Source organism: Hirundo rustica, chromosome 8 (assembly GCF_015227805.2).
Source record: "Hirundo rustica isolate bHirRus1 chromosome 8, bHirRus1.pri.v3, whole genome shotgun sequence".
NCBI lineage: Eukaryota > Metazoa > Chordata > Aves > Passeriformes > Hirundinidae > Hirundo > Hirundo rustica.
This window is the reverse complement of record NC_053457.1, coordinates 13177554-13202881: the sequence shown is the minus strand read 5'-3', so window position 1 is coordinate 13202881 and position 25328 is coordinate 13177554. Positions and strand designations below refer to the sequence as shown.

The 25328-nt window shown below is 36.4% G+C and overlaps 1 protein-coding gene across 21 annotated transcripts in view; it reads right to left on the bottom strand.

Annotated features, from left to right (window-relative positions):
* The window catches only part of KCNMA1 (potassium calcium-activated channel subfamily M alpha 1), a 434865-nt gene that overhangs the window by 308479 nt on the left and 101058 nt on the right, over positions 1-25328 (bottom strand). For all 21 annotated transcript variants that reach the window (XM_040071955.2, XM_058421618.1, XM_040071957.2 and 18 more), the window contains exon 2: positions 6893-7057. In XM_040071955.2, the coding sequence (XP_039927889.1) occupies positions 6893-7057 (165 nt within the window). The remainder of the gene's footprint in view (positions 1-6892; positions 7058-25328) is intronic.

The following is a 25328-nucleotide window of genomic DNA, read 5'->3' as shown; positions in this document are numbered from 1 at the left end:
ATTAAGATAAATTGCCTGTGTGATGCATAAATTGATTTTCTATTTTTCTACCTTCAAATGCAATGTTTTAAGTCCAGTTCTGAGTATATTTCATGTCATTTCTTTATGAAATATACTGGGATTTTTTTCTTGATTTAATCTTACCAGTACATTTAATTTTACCAGATTTAATTTACCGTACCAGTGCTAACCTAACCCATTCTTCACACAGCAGTATTTCAAACCGGTAAAATTGAGTAGAAAAAATACTGTTTATGTTTGATTAGCCATAATATTCACAGAAAACCTCCTCACAGAAAATAAAGTTGAAGATTCGCATAAGCTAATTAGAGAATATGGTAAATTTGAAGGGATGCATGAGGATCATTGTGTCCAACTCTTGGTCCCGCACAGGACACTCCAAGGATCACCACGCACCTGAAAGTGTTGTCCAAAAGATGCCAAGAAGAAAATACTAAAAGCAAACTGGTGGTGAAAGAATTTAAGTCAGCTACCTTAATTCCCATATTACAGTGTCACAGCAGACAAAAAAATTGGCATCTTGGTCCTAGATACCACCTCATATGGGGTAGTTAGCATGCTCTTATTTTTATTATTTTACTTTAACCACTACATCATTTCTTTACCTACAAGGTCCACTGAAACTACAGCAGTTTCCAAAAAATTCAAAGTACAGTGACAATCAGGAATGCTACACCTAAATGTGACACCTACATGCACAATTTAATAATGCACTTTTAAAGACGTGCAATAGAAGAACTTTCTCACAAGACTCTGGGCAGAAGCCCACCCTTTGATCCAGAACAAAACAGACTGCAAAAAAACCCCCTTGCTACTGTCAATGATAAATATATATTCAGAAAATGCTTAACTGGAACTTAAACTAGCTGCAGTTACCATAGAAACAAACAAGACTTACTCAACACTTCCTACTCTATTCCATTATCATTATCTCATGAACTTACATGGAGAACATTGTTCCTATTCCTATGGAAACCCTGGAAATAGCCCACATCATTGTCACAGATTAAGGCAATCTAGAACTCATCTCTTGGATTCATTTATGTGCCACCAAGGCCTATGAAAGACTAAAAGTAACTTAAGAGACAAAGTTCATTTCTCAACAGAGATGAGCAGAACCTAAACCCTAAATCCCTAGGAACAGTAGGTAGGTAAGTACCAAACACTGACAAGCAGCTGATAACAATCTCTGAACATCTGCAATGATCAGATCTGTGCAGTCACACTGACACACTGCAAGGTACATGCTCAGCAGTTTGGGCACCGTCTCTTAACAAATGCCCCAACTCAAGAAGACTCTGCCCTTTCATCCTTATGTCATTGCTCTTACTTGTTAACCACCATGAGGAAAAGGGAGCTTTTATACAAATGTAATAGTATATAATCTAAAATTCATACATAATTCCTTTCATCTCCAAGAACTAAAATAACAACAACAACAAAAAACACAGCAACAAACAAAACAAAAACCAAAAAATTTTTTTTAAAATGGGTGGGGGGAAGAGGGGTGGGCCACAAACAAAACCACACCGTACCACTCGGGGCATGGAACATCTTGGGCTTCCTGCCTGTGCACAGACACATCTAGAAGCTGACAAAGACTTTCCCTTTCTCCTCTAAGTTCAGAAACACAGACCACAGCTAAAGGGAAGATAGGGCACCATTTATTTTTGCCTGATTGGGGGATTCTGTAAGTCCCACCAAACTCTGCTTAACTAACTAAAAAGAAATTGTAATCTCAGAGGCAATAGAATGCAGAACAAATTATTTTATAAAAGAATGCATGTGCTCCACTGCTGAAAAACTAATGTCATATTTAGACTCATAAAAATAGAATACTGTAAGTATGAATACTACAAGTAGAATACTTAGAATACTATAAGTATGAAAGACTAAATCACTGGAGCATGCATTCAATTTCCATTCTCTAGTCAATTAGTATATTTTATTCTAAATTAAGTCCTATTCAGTTTAACTGCATCATAAGAACAGATACTCAGGAAAAAAAAAAGTATGGTAATTTCACAGGAAGACTGGTTACAGGACATTTCCAGGATGAGAGGGTCCCAATTGAAAGAAAGAAATAAATTTATGAGAGCTTTGCTTACCCTTGAGAAAACTTATTAAACTTCTTATTTAAATTCTGAGATGCTGCATACTCATGTTTGCTCAAGGTTTTTCTTCCTGCTCTGAAAATCCAGTGAAACAGCTGATACTGTCAAGAAAACTCTCAAAAAATGTGTATGTATACCAACAACACCTGCTTTTCCAATTTCTTATCTGCCAAACACCAAACTATCCTTTGAGCTCCTATCCTCATTAATGTAATGAGACAACAGTTACAGTCTTTGGAAACAGGAAGAAACCCCATAATTTCTGTACTGTTAAATTTCACTATGGCAGCTAGACAACTATTACTTATCTCAAACGGTTGTGGGGATTTTTTCCCCTCAACTGTCAAAGAACTTGAGTCCTTTCATTCAGGGAAAAAAAAAAAAAAAAGTAAATAAAAAGCAGAAAGAACAAATCTAGTTGTGAAAAATACTGAAAAAAACCCCCAAAACACGCAAGCAAACAAAACCAAAGTGCATATAAAAAACCTACACATATTTCCCAGGAAAATTTACTATAAATACTTATATAAAGTTCCACTGGTTTTCCCCAAATGAGTAGTGAGGCCCTCTACCATTTTTTAATAGTTCTTCAGAAATCCAGTAAAGGGTCTACAGCTTTCCATAGATTAAACTTTGTCAAATTCAACAACACAGATATTACTTTCTTCTGTATATCAAACACTCCATCTAATTAAGGAAATCTTTTTCTTCTTACTCAAGTGATATAATTTCAGGAAGCAAAAATCATTTCATAAACATGTTTAATTTCCCACATCTTCAGATTAATTATGAACATGTCTGATTCTTCCTTGAGAGACCCACCTCAGAAATCTGATACTTCCATCATCTACAGCATTTTACAACACTTCAAAGTAAATCAGTATTTCCCTGAACAGATTTTAACTACACTCTTCCCTTTTATTATTATTTATATTTATGCCACACAACATCAAATGCAGACAGAACTGTGCCGGTTCAATCAGCATGTTCTTACATCACGTGCTTATGCATTTTAACATGGACACATTTTTAAATCATGCGTCAAATTCCCATCTACATTGTTTAAAAGCAAAAGTCACATTTTCAAAGGCTGTGGCACCAATAACATTATGTCCTAGTCATGCTTCTCAGAGCTAAAGTGTGAAGAAAAAAGGATATTGAGGCCACACAACTGTAGGCACCAAGCTTAGCCAGCTGCACTACTTCAAAAAAACAAAACCAGTATGAAACTGAAGGACATCTCCTTATACAAATCTCTTTCTCCAAAGCCTGCCCTTCAGATGAAATTGGGCAATGTGAATATCTTTTTGTGCCTAAACCACTCATGAAATGTCAGGAATAGAATTTAGCGGCTAAAGCAGTAAGAATGTCTATTTCTATTTCAGTGCTTTATTATATTCACATAAAATACTGAAACAATTCAGTATTCATATATTCCCATGCACAGGTCACTCTTACAACCCTTACAGACAAGAATTACAGGCTAGAAAACACTCAGTGGACATAATGATATGAAAGTGACTGTGAAATGCTTTGAAAACTCAATAGTTTAACTATTTAAAATCTCCCATTCTCATTTCTCATGATGGTCCCAACAACAACAAGGTCTTTATTTCTCCTCTTTGTTTAGTCTTTAAATGTAATTTTCCTCCTAATGAATGGAATGGGAGGAGAGGAGATGACAAATACGGCTGCATTTTTTCAACATTCATTTCAGGTACTGAACCCTTCCTTCCCTCACAACCACCAATGATTTAAACATTTTCAAGAAAATTAGTGTGGAGGGGAATCATCTCTATCAAAGACTTCAGTGCTTGTCTCTGAATGGATTAAAAAGTTTAATTCATTGTCTCCAATGACCCAGACCATGAACAAAAAGTAGCATCCCTTACTTTCCAGTAGATGCATTAAAACACATGATTTTGTAAATTATGTTGGAAAAAAAGTATCCTCTGACTTCAAGTTTTTCAAGTAGTTCTATGCCTACAGTAGAACTTGCCTAAGGCCTTCAAGTCTACATCTGTTGTATAAACAGAAATATTTTATTTCACTAGAGAATTGCACAAATGGTCTAATGTCAGTGTTCAATCTTGTACTACACTACAAAGCTATAACCTTTAAACATGTATGTTGCCCTGTATTTTCCATGCTGTTGGAATTTATCTTCATCTGCAGGTAGCTATAAAGTTTAAAAATTAAGGAGGCAGCTATGAGTGGACCCACTATTTAAATACTTTTTTCAATATTCCCAAAGCACCTGAACAAACTAATATAATAAATCAGAAAGCTGTTGTATAAGCTTAAGGGAAGAACTAAAAGCTAGATCAGACACGTCAAAGACATGGTGACAGAACCCAGAAGAGAGAGTTCCAAAAAGGAGCCCTTTTGGATTCCACAAGCAGCACTTGACATTCCACTAAGAGTCACTGTGAAGAAAATGCCTGTCCAGGTAAGAATAATGATAGGAGCTTTTCCCATGAGCAGAAAACACAAATAACATCTACTTTATGCTGATGTGCGTTCCACACTAAGCTAACTTGTCTCCTTCACTTCCCAAATAAAACCAGGCAGCAGTTCCACAAGAGCCTTCAGGTGACCACACTGCACTGAAGTTCAGTTGTAACTTTTCACAAGTACATCTTCATTGGACTTTTTTAAAACTTTTTTTATAAACACTGGATGTATAAGATTAATTTTAATTTAAACTCTCACAGTGTACAAGTGTACTGTAATCTTTTAGCTGCAGATATCTCATACCATTTTGATTTCAGAAAAACGTGAAATCACCAATTCTTTCTTCTTCAGGGGAAAAAACAAATTCTGCACTTCAACTCAGAAATATAGCAGCTTTCAGGAACAGGCTGTGTTAAACTAGTAGTAATCCATGATTAATTCCTAATATTTTCAAACAAAACACTTCAACATAAACATTGATTTGATTGAGCTACATCCTATATCTAAAAATAATTAGAATATTACCTCCTAGCATGAATTTTCATTAAAGCAGTTAACCTTTAGCAAATATTCTCAGAAAGTAAAATTTAAATGAATAGCAAAATGTTCCATTCTGGAAATGATCCTCCATAAATTATATCCTGTCAATTCAAATACTGAATTTGACAAACGCTACACTAAAACACACCTTGTTTTCTAAACTGACCACAATTAACTAAGAGGTTCCAGGCATCACTACATATTTCTCAGATGGCTAGACATCTCGATAAACCCAGATGTGGACAATATGTGCTGTTATACCTTAACAAGATGATAAATATACTCTCAGAAATAACCTAACCCAGTGACATTGGCCAGCTGGTCCCTTATAAAATGGAATGGTAAACTCTAAAAAAACACTCCAGAGAAATAAATGAAGTCATCAAACAGTGTTGTGTAAGTTTTCCCACTACACTGAAGTAAAATGCATTTTATATTATGTACATTAGGTTTTAGCCACAACTGGTTTGTATCTGTGTTCACATATTGCCCAGTAAAATCAACACAGGGCAATTCCCGACTGCAGAGGTGGGAGCAGAGGATTCTGGGCTTGGGGATTTCTAGCCTTGATAGTTAAATTGGAACTAGAAGCATGACTTGGAGGTTTTTCATTTTTAATGCTGAAGATGCCAGGAAACGTGCAAAATGCCATTTTTTAGATGACAATCACTAAAAGACTGTAAATATGGCAGCTGCACATAGAAGACACGTAGTGCTAAAAGCAGCAAGGGAACATCCTTTCCAGCTATTGATAAAAGTCAGCAACTAACATTTATTTCTTAGGGAAAAAATAATCAAAATACTCTCCTTGCAGAACCAAACAATTAAGTCACCTCAACCTTTTGCTGTAGAAGACTTGACTATGAAGTGGAATCTCTTTTCTTTTCCTCCATTCCCTCCCCCATCCAAATAATTGCTCTACAGCCCAAAACCAACTCACCCTAAAATATCTCCTAATCAAAGTAAACAATCAAAGACATAAATCTTTCTTCAGTTTAACCCAAATTAGTTACAAAGTTCCACTAGGACTCTCTGAAGTTTCAAATGGGCTTTAAATCACTTTAGCTTCCAGTTTATAGGTATATGCATTCTAAATAGAAAACTAATCAAAATTACATAGGAGACACCTTTTACTGCAGTGAACTCCACAGAAAATCCTGGCATTTTAGTATTTGACAATGCTCTAAAGCAATTATGTTTAAATAAAGTGAAAAACTAAAAAGTATTTTTTCCCTTTAAACCACATATTATCATCATCTGTCTCCATTTGATAGGTAATTGCTCACAGGTTTGAAGGATTTCTATGCCAATAAAGAAAAATATGAAAAGAATATAAAATCATTATTAGTCTATTGAATATATCACAAATCTCACTGCATAGCCAATTCAAGCACCTTACAGTTCTGACTGCCCTCTACATTTGTAACACAGGGCTTATTTTCCAAGTTTGCTTCCATTCTTCAAGAACAATTTTACTTTCAGATAAAATAGGTCTATAGTTTTACCACCTAATACGAAATTATAAATCCACTGTTTGTAGTTCAAAATCATGGAGCCAGAGTAGTGAAATAAGCTGGGGAGTGAACTGGCAGTCAAGTTTTTCTCACTTGCTGTCTCTGCCACTCTCTGTTGTTTTACAGAGAAAATTGGGATTGACTCAGTGCTGATACAACCAACCAAAAATCCTCCACTAATGCTGGGACACAGTGCTTCTTAAAAAACATTCTTTAAAATAAAAACAGAGAAAATAATAGAAAACTTACAAGTACTCTGCCAGTTAATGTCTGGGCAGATATCATGACTCCTGCCCAATCCTTCACAGACGTCATCCATCCCACTTCTGCTGCCACATTCTCCTCTTTTTCATCTGTTGGTTTGCAGGCTCCATCTGCCTGTGTATCTCCACCACCATTGATCTTCTGGGCCTCCTGCAAATTAAGCATTTGGGTTAGTTAACGTTTAGCAATTTGACTGTGAAAGCCAGTACATAGGTAGGGCCAAGAACTGCTATAAAAAACCAGAAAATCTGTCTTCCTGGATCACTGCTAGGTGAAATTAAGAACCTATTTGGCCTCATCTCTTTAGAATAAGAGAAAGAGAAATGTTCTGTAAAGTACCAGACTAACTAGATAATAATAGTGTCCTTGATGTTACATCTTCAAAACATATACTTAACACCAAATATACTATATGTTCAAGCAACATAATTAACAACAGCTCTGTATGCAATTACAGAGTTACATATAAATGAATTTGTCAGGCATAAACTGAAAGACCTTTGGATGTATCAGTTCAAAATAATGCATACTAGGTGTGAACATAATTTACATACTATTTTAATTTCCTATCACTAGAATTAATTATCTAAGTAAACCTTCTCTAAGAAGCATGATGCAACAAGACAGCAATTATCAAGTGTGAGGGGAACAAAATCCATCATAAAGAATCTGCAGGGAGCTGCCATGCTATCAGTGAACTTGTGTTTCAATGAAAGTGTTTAATATATCACAGGAATTACTCTGTCAGTAAGTGGCTCTCACAGAATGAAGAGCTAGAAATTAGAGGAGCCTCAGCTGCATCAAGCTCACTGATGAGTCACACACACTGGAATTTATATCAGTCTCTCATGGATGCTGCAGTAAGGATGTTGTGCTCTGGAACTGCCTGCAATGTGCTACAGCCATGGGTCTGCACAAACATCAAGGGCAATAACAGGAAAAGCCAGCGTGGATTATACACTGCTTAAATCATATCACATGCAAAGTATCAGACTGTGCCATGAGCATGCCTTTGCTAACAGCATAATACTAATGACTTCCTGAATACTTGACAAGTTATGCTAAACAAAAACAGGAGAGGCAGCAAAATTCAATGCTGAAGCAAGTCCTGAGCACTAGATCCACATTAGTGTTCCAAGCATTCTGCACAGACCGACAGCTGGAAAGATGTGGTTTATAGATAACTTGTCTGTAGACCACTAAGCAGGAAATCAATTGCCATTAATCCCCTTTGGGATATCTTTTATACAAGCAAAAATGCTTGATGCTGTTTATGAGATTATTACTACAGTAGAAATACAATCCTGTGATAGTCAAAACCCCTGAGACAGCCTTGAGGACACTTGGACAAAAGGGTACAAGCATTTCCTGAGAGTAGAACTGAACTAATACAGCAATTTCATTGCCTCTGTCTGCAAAGAACAGCAGAACAATGCTAAAAATGTAATAGAAACCAACAGTTGTTTCTAGAGAAGCTCAACATTGCAACTTAATTGGGTAATCAGATTCTTTTTTTCGTGTTAGTTTCCCTCCCAGAAAGTAGGCTCCATGTTCTTACTAGCAATTACAGCACAGTGCGATGTTACTATATTGATGATGAGAAATTATTCAGAGTTACAACAGTAATTCACTACACTTCCCAAGCAAATAACGCAACAGAAGTTTAACATTACTTTGTATCTGCATAACTGGACCTCATTCACTGACAAATTTGGACACAGTGAATCAGATGTTCTGCACTCGGCATTGAAAGACATATCCTGTGCTGCACACGCACAGAGCACAACCTACAGAAATGAGCTCACTGCTCATGTACGCATGAGGACAGCGATGTACGACAGGGAACGAGGAGTTTCCAGCAGAGCAACGCTTGGCTGGAGCCAGCTGGTGACCCAAAGCATCACAGAGCCGTAGAGATCAGTCCCAAAGAAATGCCTTCACCACCATGAGGATTTCGATTACAAACCAGGAAAGAGAAAACCAGGCTCCAGACTCCAAACAACATTGGAGCTTAGGCAACCTAGATGCATCTCCAAGCCACTGTTCCCAGGGTCTCCCCTGACTCTGACACCCAGGACACCAATTCAGCCCCATCCTTCCCAGCCTTGCTGATCCCACAGCCAGCTCCCCTTGCCTGACCCCCAGGCTGCTGTCCCAGGCTGGCCCCCAAGAAGGCTCCACGCCAGGACCTTGTCCCACCACCCTGACCAGGGTGCTGTGCAGGCCCCCAGGAGCCCCACAGTCCAGACAGCTACAGACTGCTTAAAACAACGCACATGACATATCTTCCCTCGTCCCACCAGTTTCTCTGCCTTTAACTGCTAGAGCTTGTGTTTCAGACATGTAAGCTTCACACAGCAGATTTTCCTCCATGGTCCTCTGCATTGCACAGTGAGCTTTCATACTCTGTAGACGTTTATATTGAATGAATTTATGCGGCTCTCATAGTAAAGGAGGTATAATTATCTCTTCCCCTCAGACAAGAAACCGAGGTGGTGATTAGGTGCCTAACAGCCACTAGACTCCTGGCAGTCAGGATGAAACCAGTCTTTTTTGATCTTTTCACCCAGCAGCCCTTGTTTCAAAGTGCATGAATGCACACCTTGCTAAAAACACCCACAACCACAGATCTTGCTATAGAAAGTAACAGAACTACAGAGCACTAAACAAAAAGCTGAATGAAAAAGTCAATTTTGTGTTATGAACTTGTAAGTATCGAGGTTAGTGAATTCTTTTATTGTGTACATGTTCCTTATCCCCAATTTTCTTGTCAATAGATGTGATTGCTCATAAGATATGAAAATAATTTAAAATTTCCTAGCACTCAATGAAATAGCAGGCAATTTACTTAATTGAAGGAGAAAGGTAGCTTTTATATTTTGAAAAGGTTTTCATAACCTACAGTTCTTTTGCTGTATTGACTTTTGGTTGCCAGTAGAATAGAGCAGTAAAATATGACAAACCTATTTGGTATTTGATTCTCTAAAAGTATTAAGGTCTGTAATACATTTGAATGGCTATATTTCCGTATTTATACTACTTATTTCACCTCTATTAAAATCTCCCACCCATATTATTTCTTAATTAAAGTTTAAGTAAAACAATCATCCCCTGCCAAATATGATTTGGAACAGAATCTCATGATCAGCCTAGCTCCTGCCATTATTGTAGTTATAATTAATATGCAGATTAGTTGCTGTTATGTAATACTTGTATTCATTTAGGATATTTTATATTTTTCATCTGCATGGCTAGGTTTTTATCTTACTTAATTGGCAGTTAAGTATTAGGAAAAGTTTATCCCCAAGTCATTACACAATTGTGCAGAGATCACTAAAGGAGGTTTAAAGGCTGCTTTTTTATATACTGAACACAAAATTCAGTCCTGTTATTAAGTGTATAGTCTTGTTTCATTGATATTTCCTCATCTCAAAGCTTTAAGTAACCAATACCAACACCTGAAAAAGGCGCTTAAAATAACATGACAGTGACAACAGTTGCTTAATAATTTACAAGTTCAATATTACAAGTAAGGGATCTTTACCCACTGTGCTCACCAGTTTTCGTTATTTTAATTACTTGATGACAGGAACATGCAGGTAGATTAAGTGAGAAGCAGTATATTGTGAAATACATATTTCCTGAACTTAACGTCTAAATGGAAAAGAGCATGATGAGACGGTGTGTACAGAAATCAGTACTCAGAGTTCTACCAATGGCTTGACAAAGACCTGGACCAGAAACTTCAATGGTTTGTCATCTATTTTCAGCAATAAATATTGATTTAGATCACATAAATTCTGGGATTCTTGAAGACAGTCACCTTAAGAAAGATGAACTCAAAAGGCAAAATTCACTCAAAAACTGTTAACAGTTTTCAAAATCTAGTCTTGTCAGTTGCATTTCACCTCTAAAATATCTATACAAACATAGAACAATTGCATAGACACCTCATCCAGCAATTCAGGACAACACAAAATAAAATCAGAAAACCATTATGAAACCTTAAAACATAATGTAAGAATAACCTGACTTTTTAAAAGCCCTAAAAACACAGGACACCATGAACACAACCTGGAAAGTACTCTCTGATGTCTGAAAAAATTTGGTATCTTGTTAAAATAAGTAAAAAAAACCCCATATGAAACAGGCAGCCAATGTGAGGGAAAAGACCTGGGTTGAAGCGTGGTAAACAAAGAAAATTATTTGATAATCTCATTTATCTAACATGTAACTAGCTGAATATCACACAAAAATCATTGAATACCACCTGTACTGAGATACAGAGCATTGAGTCATGCCCACATCACTCAAGAGAAAATAGTATGCTCAATTTAAGCAGATATTTTAAAACAGTAACATCAATGTGGCAAACACAGTATTGGCCTTTGAACTCCACCCTAGATAACATGAGATGAACAAAGGGCCTCTCAGAGTGGCAGCTGCTCCTAGTTTAAAGCATGCAGTAGTAATAAAATAAAAAAAAATATAGTCTGGAGCTGTTAAGGGAAGGGCTGCTTTAGATAATGATGCCAGCAAATAGCAATTTTATCCCTATTAACTGCCCTTCAATTAACAACATTGCATACCTAGAGCCTAGCATTTTATGAAATGTTTTGTATCACATCAACAACACTATGATAGTGGCCATTCTTACAAATTAGGAATCTATATTTATGTTCCTTTCTTTTTCATTCACCTGTTTCCCCAAAGCCACTAAGAGGTGCTGTGTGAAGAGGAATAATTTTGCATGTGAGACTGTTTCTCCTTTCTCCCGGGCAAATGTCTAAGACACTGTGTTTACAATTATTAGACTTCTATCAATAACTTAGTTCCATGTCCTTCAATACAATCACTTTGACTATCTCCAAATAGGGGTCTTAAATTTATATAAAAGCCTAATATTATGCTGCATTCTCAGAAGCTGGGCAATGTACAGTGAAAGTTAAGAGTTCAGGTACCTATGGAATACATAAACCTTCTGTCAGATGTAATTACCATCCACAGCCTCCATCTTAATAGTTACTAAGTTCCAGTTCATCTAGTGCTAAAAGCAAGCAAAACAAAAACGCCCGGCAGCTGTTCACCTGCACAGTTTAGGAGACACAAGTTTTCACTGGAATATTAACAAACAAAACAAATGGCAATGTGAGAAATGAACAGCTTTGTGGAGACTTTTAAACCTCTTACAAGAGTCAGACTTGTAGGAAAGAGAAAGCAAAGGCTAAACTAACTAAAAGTGTGGTAAGAGGTACTTCTAAACTGGTCTAGTCACAGCATTTCTTTGCATATTAGGTTACACTGACGTCAGTTGTCATACTGTGGCTATGTTTGACTTGTTTCAAAGGATTAATTATTGATACCCAGACAAACATCATTCCTTTCACTGAATAAAAGAACCAGAATGATCTGTGGAAAACATGGCTGATGAGATAACCCAGCATTTTGCTCTCATAAAATATTCACAAACCATATAAATTTGGAAAATTTTTTGTTCACAAACTTGGATGATGAAAAAAAATACATCAAAAATAGAATACAAAGGTTTTCTTAGTAGTTTAAGACTGAGATGTTTTACTCTGTTTTCCGCATTCCCTAGAGATTTCTGAGAAGCATCTTGCCAGTCCTTAGAACCAGAGCCTGACTTTCTGTGCTGACCACAAGAAAGCTTTTTTTTTTTTTTCCCCTTCTTGCAGTGACCAGCTTCTCTGTTGCATTTGTGCACACCTTAAGTAATCCTCACAGATTTCATGTTCTGTGTCCTTCATATTTCTGCTACGGGTTACTTGTATAAAATTCCCTTTTCACATCATTGCTCTGACTGACAAAAATTGCTGCAGTAGAGGAATTAATTCTAAAACCTTGACCTGAGAGACAAGACAAACTAGACCACTCAAATACACTGATCCACCCATGATTCCACAAATAGTACAACAGTCTGTCAAATGAAGGGTTCCTGAGTATGGTTCTCACTTAAGAATATGAAACAACAGACATTATCTGAAATCTGAAGAAAGTACAAAAAGATTCATTTCAAAGATTCAAAATTTCACACATGAATGAAAGTGCTATAATGTAACACTTTCATTGCTGTGAAACACTATTTCCAAATAACTGAAAAACTGTCTGGTAGATTTCCATCCCAGCCTAAGAACTGAAAGGCACGCTGGACATCCCTGTTCTGCCATCACATTTTAAAAGTCCTAAGCCACATCGGCTGATCTCTTCATGTCTTCACTCTGCAGCTATAAAGCAAGAGCAACAACAGTTTCTGTTGCATAGGGATCTTATAAAGATAAATATATGTAGTATTTTAAGTGTCTTGGTATTACACAAAGAGACAATGCAGGCATAATCTAAGTGAAATCACAAAGTAAGACACTAAAAACCTACTGACAAAGCTTGTTAGACTAGTTAGACAAGACAAATAAACATATTAAGACAGATGTGTAAAAGAGAAGCAATTAAAAATTCCAGGTAACATAGGGTAATGAAAAAGGACAAAGTCATTGCAAACTTACACATGTGCAAATAGTCAAAAGGTGCTTTTCAAAAACATGATTGGTTCAATTTAGTAGGAGTTTATATCAATACTTATGTAAGCTTTCACTATAATTTAAAAAGTTTGAGTAAACACTTCACGTAAATTTATTGATAAAAATAAGACTAAGTTTTCTTTTGTAGCTTCTGATTTCTGTATCAGAGCACATTGTTAGAAATAAACTTCTGAACTTGTCATAAGACTATGCAACAAGTGAATGTACTGTCAATAAGTAAATAAAAAATAGGACAAGTCATTGATGTACAGGTTAAAAGTAGTCACAGGAAATATTTCACAAAATGTCAAACTAATACCTAGCCTGTAAATTTCTTCTCCTTTTTTATAGTTAATAGAGCATTTCTTATTAATTTCCTCTACAAAGATCAAATTATTACCACATTAAAATAGTCTCTGAAGGCCCTTTCAATTATAAAGTAGCAGACAAGAGGGCAAACAAGCATTTCACTTTATTAATGGGGTCACTAAATTTAAATGAAATGACATATTTCATTATTCTTTGGTCCCTATACACCACAGAAATATGTACATTAAGCAAACCAGACAATTACCATTATCAGTCTTTAACTGTATTTTCTGTGGTTCGAGCCTTATATTGAGATCATTCTTTCAAAATGCATTTTTAAAAGCCCTCTAAGTAGATTAGTCCTAAATACGATAAAAACTAAACTTGCAAAAATATATTAAGCAATTTTAGATGGGACTGAGTTATTGAAAATATAGAAAAGGGCTCCTTAATAGAAAACATAGAGAAGGACAGAAAGGCACATGCATTTTCTATTATCCTCCTGTTTTGTTTCCTCCCACCAAACAGAAGGCAAATCAAAGCATGCATACAATTGAAAATACAATTGATACAGATGTTTCCATGAAATGAAAACTGCCAAATTACCTGTATCCTATCAAGTGAGAAATATCTGTCACAGATGACAAAACATTTTCAATATTTATCCAAAAGTCACAAAATGCATCACAAATAGGAGAAAACAGTCTCAAAAATGAGAAAAAGGGTAAGAAACAGTGGGGAAATTACTTAACTTGTTTATCTTGATTACAGCAAGTACTCTAGTTGATTGCTCGTAATTTTGTTGTTGTTATAACATTAAGTAATACACAGCTCCAAGATTTTCAGTCATTACCACTTAGCACTTTTTTTCCCCACCATGAAAGGATGAAAGATAGAAAAATAACACATTTAATTTGTTCTAATTTTAAGGTAAGTATTACTAGTAAATATTTTCTGATCTATAGTATCTAGATTACAAGAGTAGTTTTTACAGAATAACTATGTGATAGATCCAGCAGTAAGAAAACTAACGAAAGTAACTATTCACTGCCAGGAATAGTAAAGTAAGTCATTAAAACGTTACAAAAGTAGAAAGTTTATTTCACTAAAAGATCTACTCAAGCACCATTTACAAAATAAGTATCAAACTGCTCTGTCAGTGCAGTCAAACTGCACAGGATCTTCTCAGTTGTGTGTTTTTCTCCATCCTGCTCCATCACAGGAGGGAGGTTTGTACCTATCAGCAAACAGGCTGTTTTCATTCATTGCATTAACTTCATAATCCTCCCTCGCAGGTACTATCAGAGGTATCCAAGAGAAGGAGATCTAGACTGGACTGCAGGAGCAAATTTTTCTCCTCATCTGTGAAATACAGAATAGCAAGGTAGCCAGCACCTGTGATTAAAAGTCACAGTCAAAACCACATTCCCATTGCCCAAAAATCACAAAGAATCCATGGGTTAGCAAAGGCAGTGCCCAGATTAAAGGACAAAGCACAAGGTACCATAAGCTACTCCAAAACAAGAATTTTGGTCCTTACGTAAAAGGAATTAACCACTCATTTCCTTAGCTGAACTAACAGCTTTTCACTTTAAAAACTTGCTGACAGGAATCTGAGGACTTCATCTGACCCAAATCAAACACTTTCACGTGAAAGCAATGGACCTTAAATGCTTTCATTTTCTTTATACATAAAGTAGCAAGTTATCAATATTTTATGGGAATATTGGCAATCTCCAATGCTGAGCCTCAAATAGAATTAATTTGCATATACGTTTTTATAAATAGGTTTTTTTTTTCAGAAGGTTTTAAAGATTACAGTAGAAAAGATGAAAGAGAAAGGCAGTGGGAAAAAAATAACTGAAAGACTCACAAATATAACAGGTTGGCATTATCATAAAACACACGTATAACACTAATTTCAAGAATGCCAGAGAAGTATTCTATCATCCGCCAAATTCGATAAAAGAGTATCTCTAAGGCATTTTTGATTCAAGGGTAGTATATAACATTTACTCTCATTGTATTAAAATCACAATGAATTAAAAGCTGCTCTGTGTAGGATATAAAACCATATCAAAAGCCCATCCTGATGCAGGAAAATAAGTTCCAGGATGCATCCCATAAATATTTGAAGAGCAGTATGTCAGCCAATAAGTAATTAAACTATTTACTAGCACACAACACTGCTCACTCAGACATTTCAGAGTGCAAGAACCTGGTGCAGGGGGGAGTCAGAGAGCACACAAATCTGCAGGAATCTGGAGCAAAGATATACAGTCCTACTTCTCAAAATATTAAAAATCCAGATTTAATTGCCAACTGCTTTAATGATTACTTTGAAATAATTATATTAGACTCCTCATTTCCCTCTAAAAGACCAGGTACATCACATTGTAAGAAATGTATAAGTGCTATTATATAATCAAGTAGATGTGACTCTATGTATTACTCACTCCTATAGAAACCATTTTGTGTAATGTGATTCTCATGACTCCCTTGCATAAATGGCAGACAAAAGTAAAAGTTTTCAATCTACAAAGAATTTTTCTTCTTTCAGGTTAAATTTCTTTTACGTAGCTTATATTACTTGGGTTCACTTCCTAGACACTATCAGCATCCAAATTATCCAATATCAATACTTGTAGACTACAAACACAGCGCCTGATATATTTATGGTACATGGAAATGCACACAGTGGTTCCAAATTTACAGATACTGACTGAAATAGGAGAGAGAAGAGGACTGAAATTTCTGTCTGACTTGCGTACAAAATCTCCATTAATTGTTACTTATGCTATAGAGAATGAGAACAAGCCTAGTGAATTCTCTTTGACTTTCTCAACCTCATCACCTTAAATAACAGGAATAGCTTAAAGCAGCACAGAGATCATCCCCTGCTCTTGTGAGCAGTGAAGCATTGCTAGGAATTGATGCATGACTTTGGACATTGAACACTGCCTCTTTAAGCAATCAGAAGTTGGACTAGCGGAAAATGAAGATACCTGGTGCCCATTCTTGGCTCTCATAATGCATCCCGTTCAAGGCAGGACTGAATCTGCCTGTATCAAAACTTACAGGTGAAGCTCCTACTCTGATAGGTCATTTTCTAAACGAAAATAGCAACTCTTTGAAGCTCCTCAGAGGCCTGAGTGCTCAGAAGCAGCCCTGGAAGAGTTGCATCAGCAGCAGAGAGCCGCTGAGGTGCTTAAAGGTAGTCATTGTTCCGTCTCACGAGTCTGCAGTTTTTGGTTTCAAAATTTATCAAACCAGCAGATACAGCATATGTTACAAAAATATGTTACCTCTGAACACTCACTATGCCTATAAATTATGCATGACACAGCAGGCAGTTATTGTCACCTGAGCAGAAAAGGTAATGAAAAGAGGTGAGAGTATAGGTCAATTTAAATTTCTAGCTCTTTTTGTAAGATTGAATAAGAAGAAATTAAACTACAACTATTGTTACAACATCAAGTATTGAGTTTTAATTTGCTCAGCCTTGGTTGGAGCAGACATTTACGATGACAGGCAATAAAATTAAGGCTACTACGGAAATTTCAATCTTGAATGCTGTTTATTTATATCTTGCAATTCTGTGGTAATGTGATAATGCTATTATGAGGTCTAGAACTCCAATTTTTTTTTTTTAATTTTATATTAATTATTTTTGATAAAGAGTTTGCAGCAGCATAAAGATTAAACGGTTCATCAAAGCAGGCTGTCACACTTTACACTATTCACAAGATGTGTTTCACTGAACTACTCATCAGCTTGCAATTTAAGAGACCTTCTCCATTTACCGTGCTGCATAATTACCTCATACAGCTTTTCCAGATGCAGGTGCCCCCTCCCGTATTTTATCTGTGAATGAGAATCATTGACAATCCTATGCAAGTATCATATGACATTAAAATTTTCACCTTCACTACTTCTTAAAAGAAAAAAGGGCTTAATTAAGCCTTAGTAACAAACAAACAAAAAAAAGATTCATACATCAGTAATTCACAACTTCCAAATATCTGATTCTAGCTTATTCAGCAACAAGACACTGAAGTAATACATGTAACGAGGGGATGCATTTGAGAAATAAATAATAACTCTGCATTTCAGGTTCAGCTGAAGGAAATTGGGGGCTGGGGGGAGAAAGGCATGAACTGTAAGATCAGCTCTTTTTCTTCGAGTTTAGAAGTATGGCTTTTATCCTCACAAAGCAGTTTAACAAGGAAAATGGAATCTGCAGGTTAGAAAAGCAGAAGTCTTATGCATCATGAATCTATTTTGCCTGCAGATTTACAACTCTAAGAAAAGGATTCAAGGATGTTTTCCTTCCTGGTCACTTACTAAGTCCTCACTGATATCATGGGATGCAGCATGCATAATTCAAGTGCTTCAAGTTTATTAACACCTGTAAAGTGCCCAATAAACTAAAAGTGATGTGTAGTTTTTAACCTGAGGTCCACATTGGCAACCACCATCGCCTAGAAGCATATAATGGCCCTCACCCTAGATTGCAAAAGATTTCTCTTGAATACAATTAACTTCCTGTGAAGGAAGCTTCTTCCTTAAGACTAAGTCATGTATCAGATTTTCATATTGTGGCATTTAAAGTAAACTTGACTTCAAATACATTTTAAAGGGTTCTCCATGGAAACAAAATCTCCTTGTTATTGACTGGGTCAACAGAAAGAGCTGCGAAGACTCAAAGGGAAAACTGTTACCTTCATTCACTTTTCATGGTATTTAAATATGATGAAACAATTCTATTTCCGCTAAAAACCCACCACTACCACCTATAAAATTAAGTTGGAATCCCTCAAATCCACAGAAATATTTTCCTACGCTTATTTCTTGTCATGCAGGTAACCACAGGAGTAACAGAAAATTGTAAGCAAACTCCCATCTCTACTAATATTTTATAAAGTAAAGCATGGTTTACACAAATTTCTAAGCAATTACACACAACAAAGGCTAGTGGGGGAAAAAAACCCATACACAGCAAAACAGTAAAAAAGCTATATTCTATCAGGTTTTTTTCTTATCCGTATTTGCTTCATTCATCACACACACACCAATAAATCTACACAACTCTACTGCTTCTACAAAGTGGTCTTTGTGAACCACTACTTAAGTACACACCACCTCATCAATTCTTCTGCTCTATGATCTCCAGCAACACCTTTGCAGGTATGGTGGTAAATGCAGTATCCTTATCCCTCAACCAATTTATGAGCACAGATACAACTGAAACAAAGAGAGAGAGAAACACTGGGCCCTCATACTCTGCTCTCACCAGAAAGGTCCAGGGTATGTTTCCCATTCCAATCAGCCACAGCAGCCATCAGCATGTGAAAGCAAACCCTGCAAAGTCCCTAATCTATTTTTTTAAGCATAGTACCAGTCAGAAAAGAAAAAAAATGGAGCCTGGGTTTTTCTACAAGGGCTGTCAGGCACAATAATTACACAATACAGACACAGGTTGCCCAGAGACATTCTAGTTGTCCCATCTCTGGAAGTGTTCACGACCAGGCTGGATGAAGCTTTGAAGAATCTGGTCTATTGCAAAGTGTCCCTGTCCACTGCAGGGAGATTGGAATGGGATGATCTTTAAGGCCCCTTTCAACTCAAACCATTCTATGATTTTACTACCCATCTCTCTGGATAGTACCATCTCACAGGGATTATAACCTAGAAAAAGGGGTTGTAAAGATGGTGGAGCGTCATGTAAAACTAAGTTCACAATGACAGCACTCTGTCCAGAACTATCGAAGTGAACTTGCCTGCCAGGGTCTGAGTTGAAGGCAAGCTGAACATGAGCAACAGTGTGTCCCAGCAGCTAAAGAGACATTTACCCTAACACAGTAGGGATTGAGTAAAGAGCCTCTGAGCTTCCAATTAGTTCAGGAAAAGGGGTCTGGTGACAAAGAAGAATATGTTGAGAAAAAAGATTTCTCATCTAAGCCATTTTTCAAGAGATTGAGAGATATCATTCTTCTTAATTGTTTTTACTTTCCTTTTGCTTCATTTGGGAATGGGGGTTTTGAGGTTTCCTTCCCCTCAACTCCCTTCAAACATACCACTTTGTCATTTCACGTCTGCAACTGCAGCTTCAAGTCTCCAATTCTTTCAGAGCACCTTCTACTATTATCATCTATTTTGGTGGTACTGAATTGTGAAAATAAGATCAACATCTGCACACACACTTTGGATGAAACCCTGCCAACATTCTAGGGTGACAACAGACATTTTTGTTAATTCTCATGTCTCACAGGAGCCAATACTAACCCAGGGAAAGAGTCAAAAACTGAAAGTAACACTGACAGCCAGAATAATACTCCACTGGCCACTGAGGTCACCAAATAATAACCAAATAATTCATCATAGGAGTAAACACACCAAATTACCAAAAGGGTTGCAGAGCCTTTCACCTCTGTCCCAAAAAGATTATTTTCTTTTACTACAACAAAATAAAAACACAGTTCTACTGAAAAAATACCATTAGGCTGGGTATAAACTCAGTAGTGTGTGTGGCTGTACTGTAACTGGGACAATGGAATAATAAAACCTACCAGATAGAGTAACCAAGCTGCAGAAGGAGGATGAAAGTTCATTGTTTTGCGCATTTAACTGTAAAAACAAGCATATGGCAATTGCTGCAACAAAAAGACAGTTTCAAATATGGCAGGAAGAATGGAGGAAAGCAAAATTGATCAAGCCCCACAAATTTATGCTTGAAGTAGGGCAAGTTTCCCATCATGGGTGAGATTCTTAACTGCATTACATGAGTCACTTCATCTTGTAGGAAAAGGGGTATGAATACAAATCTTGTTCCTGGCAACCAAATTAGTGCAAAGGCCAAACTGACAATTAACTCATATCAAGAAAATGGCCAATTTCTTGCAAAGACTATACAGGGCTGTTGACAATTAATCCTAGTTTATTAGACTAGAGCTTTGAGAGTTTGCTTCCTCCTGTCCTAAGACACCCAGCATCCCAATGACAGTGGCATTGCTGCGCTCCAGACCCTGGAGCTCAGAAGAATGTTTCATTTCATTACTCAGAGATCTAGCAACAGTGAGATTTAATAAAGTGATCATCAATCATCTAAAAAAATACATTTTTAAAAATGTATGGTTTTCTGCTGTGCTCTGCACTCTCCATAATCAGAGTGTTCTGCTGGAATCTAAGTGGGAAAAATTTTCCATCAGCACAGGCATATCAATTACGAGAATGTCAGCCCTGCTGGATGCCAGATCCAAACTGTTGTTGGGTAGGCTGTTTGTGAGACGGCTGGAGCAAAACTGCAGAAAAGGATAAAAATAAATTGAATACTTAACAGAGAAAAAGTAATGACAGAATTATATATTTGAATGCAAATCCCAACTCACTCTAAAAACACTCTTCCCTCAGTGTGAGTTTGGGGTTTTTTTGGTCTTGCTTGTTTGTTTTACAATTAACGCACTCACTTCCATATACACTCTTTCTCTCCAGGACACTCTCTAGGCTTAAGGCAAGATTCTTAGCACAGAAACACGAGATACTAGAACTGAGTTGCTTGAGAGACAAACGAGCTGTTTGAGAGCCTCTCCACTTACCAGCCTACATTAATAGCCATGTTGTGACAAAACTATCTCAGAAAATAGATTTTTCATACTAACACAGTATTTTTACCCAAGTGTACTCAGACATCCAAAAAATGTCACCTCTGAAATCTCAGTCTTTCATAAACTCCTCTGAATCTATACATTTTACAGAGGTCCCTGAAGATGAAAAAACAATGGCTTTCACTTCTATAAACACACACAGACTTATCTCTAGGGCACAGGGACAATGCTTCCTCCTCTTCCTATATATGCCTTTGCAACACAGTTTATAGAGCATTATCAACAAATGGTCCAGATAGTCTAATCAAAGTTACAGTCCTGATTATAAGAATATACAGGGTAGCAACCTAGTTATTGACAGAATAACACCAGAAGGATTTTGGCTGGTTATCTTGGTTGTTTTTGTTTGGTTGGTTTTTTTAACTTCAAGAAATGGCAAGTCAGTGACCTAAATAATAAAGGTGTATTGATTCATAAGCATCAATATGGATCTGGGCCAGAAACTATAAACACACATTCCTGCTGGGACAGGACAAAGCATATGGCTCTATAAATTACTCCATATGGTGGCAGTTTTTTGCTGGGGTGTTGGCTTTGGGGGGTGGGGGGGGGGGGGGGAGGTGTTTGCTTTGGCTTTTTTTTCTATTATTTTTAGTTGCTTGGGGTTTTATTTTTTCAGTCAGCAATGTACAGGAAAAGAAGATATACAGTCTGTTTTCTGGGTACAAAAGAAGTGACTGACAAAAGAATATGTGTATGATTAAGGGTTAAGGACTGATACCTCTCTCTTGTTTCTCTAGCAGAAGTAAAGGTAAGCTTTTTTTCTTAGCTTGGTTAAATCTGTTTCCCTCGCAAGTCAAGTCCCCATAATTCCCCTCATCTTGACTATTGTGCCATGACTCCCCCTCCACTTTCCAGTAATCTAAAACTACAAGCTATGGTCCATGTATTGCACCACCTGTATTGATTCACACTCTGGAAGCTTACAGACATTTTTAACATGCAATATTAACGTTAAGTGTTTAATTAAGTAGGAAAAATTTTACACATAACAGCCTTTATGATTATTTCATATACAAACTTTCAATCCTGATTTTACCACAAATACACATGTATTTTAACTTCAAAATTAAAAAAAAAAAACCAAACATATTCCATAGGCTCCTAACTATAAATTATCTATTATTAACGAGATTTAATTGTTTTACTAAAGAGTTTCTGCTCACTATAGCAGGGCTGCAAATAGGATAACAAGTTTTAACATCACTTGCCTTTCTTTTATTTTTTGGCAATGAGAATGACTGGACACATAAATCTGATTTTTTGTTTCATTTTGGAAAGGGTGAAAGCCCTCATCCTTTGAGAACATGCCATCCTGCCTACAGAAGGCCACGGTCTCCTGGCAGCATCAATGGACACTGGGAAGCTCTGTGAAAGCTCCGCACCACCCACCGTTACCACTCACACCACCCAGCCCATGCAGCATCATTTTGGGCACAGGGATTCGATGCTCAGGGTAATCAGCTACCCTCTGTTTCCCAAAGCTCATGCCTGGGAAGCAGAACAACAAACCAAAACCTGCCTAAGCAAGTATTGCAAACTTTTGTGCAAGAGGGATGAGAAAAAAAACAGGATTCCTTAACGTTATTAACAGGAATGGGAACAGGAGCCCTGGGATCCAGAAACATATGTATTAATCACTGCAGATGATTTTCTCAAACCTCTTAGGACAGGTTTCTCTCATCTGAGCTGCCTCATTTTGTATGTGCTAATTTCATTTAACTTTTCTAAAAACAGAAATCAGAGTGATATGTAGGCAAAACAAGTTTAAAGACATACTATTGTGTTTCAATTATTAGTTTTCTGTATGTGGGAAGTTGCATTCAGACCAAATAAAAGTAGTCATTTCCTAATTCATCATAGGTCACATAACTGTAGCAAATAAATAACACTACAATTTAGGCTTTTTGTATAAATAAAAACGCAACAGAACAAAATATAAATAATAAGTACACTGAAGCCTGATTTTATTTTCTGTGCCAATGGAGATGTATGTATACATGGTCACCCTTACCTAGGAATAAAAATTACTACAAATATTTCTCCGACATTCACAAAAATCCAAATTATAATATCACATTGTAAAGTAAAACATACTACTGAAAATATAACATAAACAGAAATAAAATTGATTATTTCCTTGTATATGCTGAGCAAAGGAAAAGCAAAAACACAATAATATATAAGAAAATAGTTACATTTTGAAAAATAAATTTTTTACTTTTGCTACTCGGACACCTTGAAACTAACAAGAGTCCACCCAGAGAATCAGACCTGGATGCTGTCAGACAAGTAATAAACAGGGAAGTGTCTACATATTACAGCATTCTCCTTCAAACTGAAATTACTGTACTCAAATTCTGTGAATAAACACAACCAACATTAACCTCATTACTATTACTGAACACCAAAACCCCCTCATTTTCATTCAGCTGCTTCTCTCAAAACACTGATTCTGTAAAATAGTAACTTCTTTTTGCACACAGCAATTACTAATACGATTTGTGAGTTCTCCACTCTACCACCAAGGAACATTTGGAGACCAGAAAAGTAAAAAGCTAAGAGACAAAGTGCCTTTCTTAAAAGTGAAGTAGAACTTTAGAACTTAAAGATGACAACCTGACAACTCACTTGCACACTTGAGATTGATTAGTTACATGGCCTCAAAATGAAAAATTTCTGCAAACATTACGTATGTGAAATCAGATTATATGTTTTAAGCTACAGCATTAATAAAAGGAATAGCCTTCCTCTAAGGTGGTGTATGTAAGCAGAATCTTTTGCCTTGCTAAATAAAACACAGACTTCAACTCAATTCTGAGAAATCTTTTGTGCGTCCTTTAGGTCATTTTTCAAAATTACCTCGTGTTACTTGGTGTATACATAAAATGCCTTACTTATAGCCCGGGCCCTTTGACAATTTCTTATTCCAATTAGCTTCCATTAGGTTAGAAAACATAGTACTTCTCAGGACAGTAAATTTAGCCCTTGCTCTCATTTTTCTCCCTTTCACTAAATGGAAAGGGGCATCATAAAATCCAAGCTAGTTCCTAACCAAGTTTTGGCAGTGCTTTTTTAAGACTGTGTCTCATCATAAGATCTCTTGCAACGAAGTCGGCATTTAGAAGGCACACTGTCAATTTAATTCTTTGATCAACTCCTTGTGTCTGCCACCAGCAACTCAATCTTGGAATGTAATAAAATAACAGCAGTTGGACAGCTCCCAAATACAGCAGAAGTGCATAAACCAGGAAGGTAGCTTTATCCACATGTCCTAGGCTTCTAAGCCAAAGAAAACACTGTTCTTGTTATGAGAAGATCCATTTCGACCTGAATAACATTTTTCAGGATAAGTGTATCTGAAATATTCTGAATCTAAAAAGGAACTGCTACTTCAGTTGATGTTTAAGAAACTACTGCATACTACAGTTGAAATCAATCTGGATTCCTGCTTGCTATACCAAGGACTACACTTAAATCTTTTTCTGTCAAAAGAACTGATATTACAGCCTGTAAAGAAAATACATTCAGCCTTATGAAAAATAGAAAGAAAACTTCACATTCCAAACATTTTATTTTTGCATACAGAGGTTTAGGAAGCAGAAGCTAATAATTCAGAATTAAATACAGAGTACTACAGTATTTCAGAGACTTGTATGTATGAAAGCAACACCTCTTAATTTAAGACTAACCCACTGGCTAAGAACTATATAAAAGTAGTTTGTGTTTTATTCTTTTTGGTAGCCTAGAAAGTAAGAAGTGAACATTAGACTAAAGATAATCGCATTAGAACAGGCTGCTATGGTTCTTGAATAGTCAGATCTCAACTTATGCCTCAGCTTTGCTAAAATCAAGCATTCAACAAGCTAAATTATCATTATTAACCAGTTAAGCCTGATAATCACTGAAATG